This window comes from Camponotus floridanus, unplaced genomic scaffold (assembly GCF_003227725.1).
Source record: "Camponotus floridanus strain SB8 unplaced genomic scaffold, Cflo_v7.5 scaffold5, whole genome shotgun sequence".
NCBI classification, from domain to species: Eukaryota; Metazoa; Arthropoda; class Insecta; order Hymenoptera; family Formicidae; genus Camponotus; species Camponotus floridanus.
The window spans coordinates 2,960,328-2,968,103 of NW_020229658.1; the positions used below are offsets into that span (position 1 = coordinate 2,960,328).

General features: G+C 28.1%; 2 protein-coding genes across 3 annotated transcripts; both read right to left on the minus strand.

The window, feature by feature from the left end:
* Positions 1–242: 242 nt before the first annotated feature.
* LOC109609711 (barrier-to-autointegration factor) lies at positions 243–1,962 on the minus strand. Of its 2 annotated transcripts, none has more exons than XM_011255677.3 (3): positions 1,780–1,962; positions 797–928; positions 243–544 (listed from the first exon to the last, which is right to left on the minus strand). In XM_011255677.3, exons 2-3 carry the CDS (start codon positions 920–922, stop codon positions 398–400), a joined length of 273 nt encoding a protein of 90 aa, XP_011253979.1. In that variant the 5' UTR covers positions 923–928; positions 1,780–1,962; the 3' UTR covers positions 243–397. The 2 variants fall into 2 exon arrangements, with proteins under 2 accessions (XP_011253979.1, XP_011253978.1); XM_011255676.3 differs by lacking the exon at positions 1,780–1,962 and adding an exon at positions 1,202–1,411 and having other exon boundaries at positions 244–544.
* On the minus strand, positions 1,777–3,708 carry LOC105249901 (NADH dehydrogenase (ubiquinone) complex I, assembly factor 6). Its single transcript, XM_020027125.2, has 4 exons — positions 3,244–3,708; positions 2,633–2,855; positions 2,145–2,540; positions 1,777–1,985 (listed from the first exon to the last, which is right to left on the minus strand). Exons 1-4 carry the CDS (start codon positions 3,357–3,359, stop codon positions 1,806–1,808), a joined length of 915 nt encoding a protein of 304 aa, XP_019882684.1. The 5' UTR covers positions 3,360–3,708; the 3' UTR covers positions 1,777–1,805.
* Between the last annotated feature and the right edge of the window lie 4,068 nt (positions 3,709–7,776).

Below are 7,776 nucleotides of genomic sequence, written 5' to 3' on the forward strand. Positions count from 1 at the left end.
AAATGCTTTTATTTTTTTCCACTTTGACATATGTTTAAACTTATCAATATTCTTATACTTAAGGCTGCATTTTTTTCTTAGTTTTTGTACTGATTAAAGTGCAATAATTTTCCTTAATGTTTATAATTATAGTAGGTGTAATTGACAGATTTGACTAAGATGTATACTCTCCTAAAAATAAAACTTTCAGTTTTACAATTTTATGATATTAATAAAATGTAAATTTTTACATTTTGTTAATATTGTAAAATTGCATATATAGTTAAATATTCTGCTCTTAAAAGAACATACATTTTAGTCAAGTATAAATCATACTTAGTTAATGTTATAAAACTATACTTAATATTCCGTACTTAAAATAAACATACATATTCCAGTTAAATTTGTCATAATTACTTTACAAAAATTCTTCACACCAATCAGTTAGGCATTGATAACAATCTGTTGACTGTTTTGCATTTGCAGAGCATGCGTCCTTCATCCATTCTTGAAATAATTCCTTATTCTTCTTTAGCACTAAGTATTGTCCTAGTACTACATATGCCTGCAGAAAATACAATTATCAAATTATATGTAATTAAAAAAACTTTTAAAATTTAATAGCTATTGTCACAATTTTTAGTAGAACTCTCAATTTTATTTCAATCTATATATAAATAAATCATATATAAGTAAATCAAAATAATTTTATATATTTGTATACATTCTTAAATAGATTGTTGTATTTATAATGGCAGTATCTTCATTGCAAATATTTTAATAATTAAATATTTCATAAATAATACACAAATATTACTTTATCAAAACCTGCAGCTTCTAATCTCTTTCCCAAGACTTCTCCAACACCAGCGAGCTCGGTTACAGGTTTGTCTCCCATTGGCTCTGCCACAAAGTTCCTGTGTTTCTGTGATGTAGTAGACATTTTGATCTACAAAAAAGAAAGGTACCAGTTTCTGTTCTATAATCCATTATTATAAATTAAAAGAAGCTAATCCATATTAAATAAAAAAAAATTATTCTCCGAAAAGAGGACTTTAGAAATTTATAACCTTTAGATAATGAAATATTCATCCCTCAGCAGTGATATTTATCAAAATATTTTGCAGAAATAACGCATCAACAATAGAAACAAGTTAGAAAGACGCAAATTGCATAGAAACACAAACGGAAATATAACAATGGATACAAGAATAAAGGTTACCTGTTGTAATTAATCAGATTATTCTATTGTAATTTTTTGTCTGTGCTTTTGTTATATCACTGTTATCGCCAGATTTATTACCAAATTTTTGCTGAATCCCAAATTGCTTTAATATACAATATTATTTCTCTACGTAATTTAATCGATCGGCGATGATTTATAAATTCGATCAAAAATAATATATCGACGCACAAACTTTATCAAACGCGGAATATGTATATCAAGTAGAGCGGCAACAACCTTTAAACATTCGTTGGCTATAACATCACAATTTACTTTTTTAATATAAAGAAAACTTATTCCTATAAAGTTGAAATCTGCACTATTTTTGCAAGAATATAAATTAAAAATCAGATGTAAATAAAAATTTATACAATTTTTGGTAAATTTGAAAAAAAAATTCTTTTTTGGACAAGAAATTAGCCAATCTGAAAGCAGAATTCGTTGCGTCATGCGAATTTAAAATCAGTTTTTTCCTATTTTCTTTTGTTAGATCTCCTCTACAATTCAAAATTTTTTAGAACAATTACTTTGGGTATAGTGAAGATAATAAATTGATGAAACACATTAAACGCTACCTTAAACTTATTTCAATCTTTAATTACTAAGACCACATTTTTCTCCAAAATAATTTTAACGGGAGAAAGCCCTTTCTTCTCTGTAATGTCGGGTGAAAAACATCAAAGTCTACTTTTCGTAGTTCCTCTAAATAACTTTCCACGCAAACTGCCGGCAGAAATATCGCGTTGAAGTCTTTCCCCATTGCTTTTTTAAGCGACGTTGCCTAAAACAAAAAAAAAGATCTCGCACAAAACTCGTTTGCAAAACTTCTTTCAAGCAAAAGATACAAGACGTGTTTAAATATACAAAGGAATCGAGGAGATCGATAACTAATTAAACTCCATGCAATTTTATTAATTATTTATCGAGTAATGATGAGTACCACTTTTAGATGTTGTTTGGCGCAAGACGCGACTTCGAATACCGCGTCTTTAAGTCCAGCGCTCGACTGCCCCTGGAAGACGGATTCCGAGGAGACGCTGTTCTTCAGTAGAACGTCCTGGGGCAGAATCATAATTCGTCTTCGAGCGTTATACGGTACGGATCGTATCGAAGTAACTAAACCGTGCGCTTTGCCGAAATGACTGGCCGCATGATCAGCGTTGACGTTTGTCGTACCGTTCGCCTCCAGTAACAGGAAATATATCGACGAGGCGATATAATCGCAGTATTGCTCGAGCGATTCCAAGTCCATGAATATCGAGTTACTTAATTTATTTAAACGAGCGTCGATCAAGCGCTTAAAATAACGTTTAGAGAGCTTGTGTTGTTGGAGGATCTGCAAGATATGCGAAAGGTCTCTAATTCCTAGCTTTGATCCCCAGTACAATCTCGGGGATCGTATTCGTTATTTTACGTATTTTCATCTACCCTGTGTAGTTCCAGCGATACAGGGCTCCTGGGTGGTTGATCGTTATAAATATTGTTTAGAGCATCTGTCCAAAATTGCAATCGCATGGCTCCTATCTTATTGTCGCTCACTTGATCCTCCACTTGAGCCACTTCGACATTAAACGCGCGTATAGCAAATGCCGCCGATTTAATATTATGTGGAAGTAATAATGTACACAGAAAGTTTTCATAATCATTTCTCCTAGAAAGATGAGACGTGTAAACATGACTGTAAATTACTTCTGCACGTTTCAAGCATAATTACTTTGAGATGTTCTGCAAGAAATTATTTTATTTCAGAGATAAAATAAAATATAGAAGATATAAGAGAATTATAAGAGAGACCTTCTCTCTAACAATAAATATTGATGTCTACTTGTTCCAAAAATTAAAAATGTTTGAAATCATAAACTTTTAAAATATGTTAATTAAAAACTAACACGTTATATAATCTTGGAGATCGACTAACAAACTATTCTATTACATGGATATTAAAATATTATTACTTAAATACATCTGTATATGACAAATGTAATTGTACAATTTTTGTTTTATTATGTACAATATAATTTAGTATAAAGCACAAATACCTAACTAATTGCAAACAATATTCGGATGGCGTTTGTCTTTCTTTTCTAACAGTCGTGTTTATACGCCGCAATTGCAATCGCACATTTTGTTCAATAATCGACGATAATTTATTCATAGTTATAGTTCAAGTCTTTTTATTAAATGACAATTTAAACGGTCATTCGAGATTATATTGGCGGCATCGACAGTAAAATTTTCTTTTACAACGAATGATGTAATACGCGTTGTAATTGTTATGTAAAAATAATTTTTCGTATGAGATGCACGATAGAAATAACCTAAACGACACACACTACTGTGTGCATCTTCAAAATAATCATGCCTTTTAAACCATGGATTATTTGTAATATAGATAGATATCGCAGATAAGTAAATTGCGAAAATTATAAATTCCTAGACTTTGATGGAGTAAAATGGCTGACACAGAGAGAAGACTGAGAGATGTCATGGCCTGCTTTTAGGTAATCCCTGAAAGCGATACTCCCTCTATGGACATTGAAAATGTGGACATAAACTACAAAGCCAAAGTTCATGAATGTTCTCAGAGGGTATAATGTGCACAATTTCAGGTTTCGTTCCGTGCTATGTGCATGAAATGCCGGTAGCACCAGAGTATAACAAGACACTCATGTATATAAATTGATAGTAAATAAATTATTCAATGCACGAAAAATACTGTAATCTTCCAATGTAATGTTCAAAGATGAAATAAATATTTTTCTATATTCATTGCCATATTTATACATAATTTTGATATCTCTCTTAGGCCGGTATTCATAGTCCGATCTTATATTTAAGATCGTCTTAAGTCTGGTCCGAGGTTGACTTAAGACCTCCTTCAACCAATCAAATAGCTGCGTAGCATTTCAAGCTCGAACTTAAGACGATCTCAAATATAAGATCGGACTATGAATACCGGTCTTAGTCTGACTCTTTGCCTTCGACCTGTCCGGTATGAGAACCCTATCTAACTAAGGCCGGCATTCATAATTCACTCTTATATTTAAGATCCTCTTAAGTAAGTTGGAAAATACAACTATTTTACTAACTGAACGGAATCTCAAGACGCGATCTAGATTATTTTAAATATAAAAAAAAAAAAAAAATATATATATATATATATATACATAAATACATAAATACATAAATGTTTTGTGTCACGATAAATCTTGTAAAATCATTGATCTTTAATAGTATCTCGTCAGTGAATGCTTTCGAATGTTACACTTTATGTAGCAAATTTTTTATATTGTTCTATTACAATTTTCATAACAGCAAAATATTTAATGCTTAATGCTTTATATGTATATATAATATAAGGTACTAAATTATAAAGTGTAACATAATTAAAAAGTATTACTATTATTACTATTATTATTACTATTATTAATCGACTTAATTACAAGCTATTCCTAATTACTACATATGTTTATCCGATGCATCTTCTTCTTCAAATCTTTGCAATGTTGTGATCTGTCGCATTCCCAAGACTATAGGGACTCGTGCTTCTTTCTTCTTATCGTTTTATCATTCTTTTACTCTCTTCCATCTTATTCAAAATATATAATAATTATTAACTAAGTATTATAATATATTATAATATAATATAATTATTATATTAATAATTAATATGTATAATATATATTAATATATAATATATATTAATAATGTATAATATAAATTAATATATAATATATATTAATATATATATATATATATATATTAATATATATAATTAATTAATAATTATTAATATAATAATTATAATTACGGTATCTCTCTTAGTCTGACTCTTTCTCTTTGACCTATCCGGCATGGGTGACCCTACCAGTAATTAAGGCCGGTGTTTACACAGTCTTATATTTAAAATCGTTTTAAGTAAAATTTAGAAAATGTTTGTTATTTCATTGAGACTGAACAGAATTTTAAGATGCGATCTAAGATTATATTTAAGATGATTAGATATAAAAACAAATTGTATGAATACCGGCCTACGTTACCGCCGGCATAGCTCTCCGGATCATTAGAGTACTCAAACCTCCTCACCCGGCAAATGCCTTCGTTAAGGTGGAGATACCATCGAAGAGGTACAATTTTTTAATTTTATTTTCTTTTAATATAATCTAGGTTTTTCAAATTTTCCAAATAGAAAATATAATACAAAGAATATATAAAATATACATATATTATATAATTATAAAATATTATAATGCATAATTACATAGCTTGCAGTCATATAAAAATATATTACAAAATATATATTATAATTATAGTACGATTTATAAATTGGTATCAACATCAAATAAATATATATTCGAATTTATGTAAATATTTTCAATAATACGGATAATGATGTTGAGAGCACACACACACACTCTTAGACTTACAATAATACTATATATATAGAAAGAAAAAAATGGAAAATTCGGAAAGTAAAATAATTTTTCGAAAAATGAAGATATATTTTCCATTTTTCGACATTTATTCCAGATTTATTCTCTATTGTTACAAATATCTTTTATACATAATTTTGTTATCATTTTCATAATAGTATAACTTAATATATAATAATACAATCAAATTGAAAGTATATAATGTATAACAATAATAAAATATATATACATAATACATATATATATATATATATATATATATATAATACATAAAATTGTTAATACATAAGATAATACAAAAAATTTTTCGTTGAAAATATATAGTGTAATACATAACAATAAAATATATATTATATATAATACATAAAATAATACATAAAAAATTGTTATAAAGAATATATACATAGATTACTTTACTATATTACAAAAAAATATCCGCAATACGTACAACGTTAAATTGATTAGAAATTTTTAGAAAATTTTTAGATTAGCGTAGCTGATAATCTATCGCGACTAAAAAAATAATTAATAAATTTATCGCTTGTGTTCCTCTCAATTAAGAAAAAGTAATTTTAATGCGAAATTTTCATTCATTTTATAAGATTTTCTAAAAGAAATGTTTGATGACGCGGAAAGATAAGTAAAACTTCGATGTTACCCAACAATTAAATCAGAGAAAAAATTAAATTTCGCGGTTTAAATTTCGCGAATATATATGATAAATAAATAAATTAATAATAACAGTAATATTTAACCACAATACACATAATTTCTATAATAATCGGAATACAACGTGCGCAATATAATTATTATCATTTTGTGCGACAATAAAAATATTGCAACATTAGAGGCGCATTTCATATAATTTGCACAATATTATAATATACGTAAGGAATCAAACGCGGATGCAAAATCTAATAGTCGATTTCTTTTCAAATATACAATTTCATGTAAATTTCGCGATCAAAAGAAAAATATATATCTTGTTCTGCGAACAATTGCAAACAGGCTAAACTTTAATATCCTTATGCCTTAAAATAATCGCGTTATCGCCACGCTCAATGAAGAATAACTGGCCCAACGATTAGACCAGATCAAAATCCCTCTGCCGAGTGACACGCTGGTTAATATCTGACAGAGAGAAGAACGATCCTAAAAGTGGGAAGCGACTTCAATTTGTCTTATTTCTTCTATTTCGGATCTCGCGAAATCGACCCACAACGGATAATTAAGTGATTCATTAAACATCAGAAGCTTCTCTACAAGAAAGAACGAAACCCCGATCTTCCCTACTTCGATCTTCGACTACTCCCGATAACAGCGATTTCGGCAGCGGATTAACGACTGTTACCCTTCTTATCATTTTCAATATATAATATTAAAATTCGCGTAAAAAAACATCTTCTTCCATTTTAAAAAATCTTTTCTTTTTACTAAAAAATGACTGGATATAATAGTTTTTATATACATGTTACAATCAAATATATTTAAAGGTAAAATGAAATACATGCGCTTTTATCGTTGCTTGATTAAATGTGTGAATAATAATAATTTTAGGGTACCAAATTTGCTCAAAATTCGAGACAAATCAAATCTGATAACAGCAAGATTAAAAAAAAATTCAACTTGAATATTTAGCAACATCAAATGAAAGATTATCAAGAAATTAATTTTTCTGTTGCATTTAACAGTTAAGACTTAGCACGTAACAATAATTTGCAGATATCTTACTGATATCAGAGTACCCATCCGATTTGTCTCGAATTTTTTAATTAATCACACATTTATATTATATCATGCATTCCTAATATATTATTAAGAATAATATTAAAAAATAGTTTTTCAAATATGTCACAATTTACGCACATGTATTTTATTATATGTACACTCTTATCTAAAATAAACTAATTATAATATACATAAGATAGTGGAGCATCCAGTAATTCCTGCAAGTGGTTTCTTAAAAGAGACCAAAAATAAAATTAATTCAAAATTAATTAATAAAATATACTTGTTTGTAACCATAATTTTTCAAATAATAAAAATTTTGCACAAAAAAGTTTGCGCAAAAACTTATTCAATTAAATTTATATTTGAAAAAGTGAATTTTATCTATTATATCCATTTTTGAATTATTAT

Coding starts and splice junctions, on each gene's coding strand:
- LOC105249901 (XM_020027125.2), bottom strand. CDS start 3,359: ATGAATAAATTATCGTCGATTATTGAACAAAATGTGCGATTGCAATTG. Junction 2,541..2,632: donor TATCGCTGGAACTACACAGG/GTAGATGAAAAT, acceptor CATATCTTGCAG/ATCCTCCAACAACACAAGCT. Junction 1,986..2,144: donor CCAAACAACATCTAAAAGTG/GTACTCATCATT, acceptor TTTTTGTTTTAG/GCAACGTCGCTTAAAAAAGC.
- LOC109609711 (XM_011255677.3), bottom strand. CDS start 922: ATGTCTACTACATCACAGAAACACAGGAACTTTGTGGCAGAGCCAATG. Junction 545..796: donor AAGCTGCAGGTTTTGATAAA/GTAATATTTGTG, acceptor TATTTTCTGCAG/GCATATGTAGTACTAGGACA.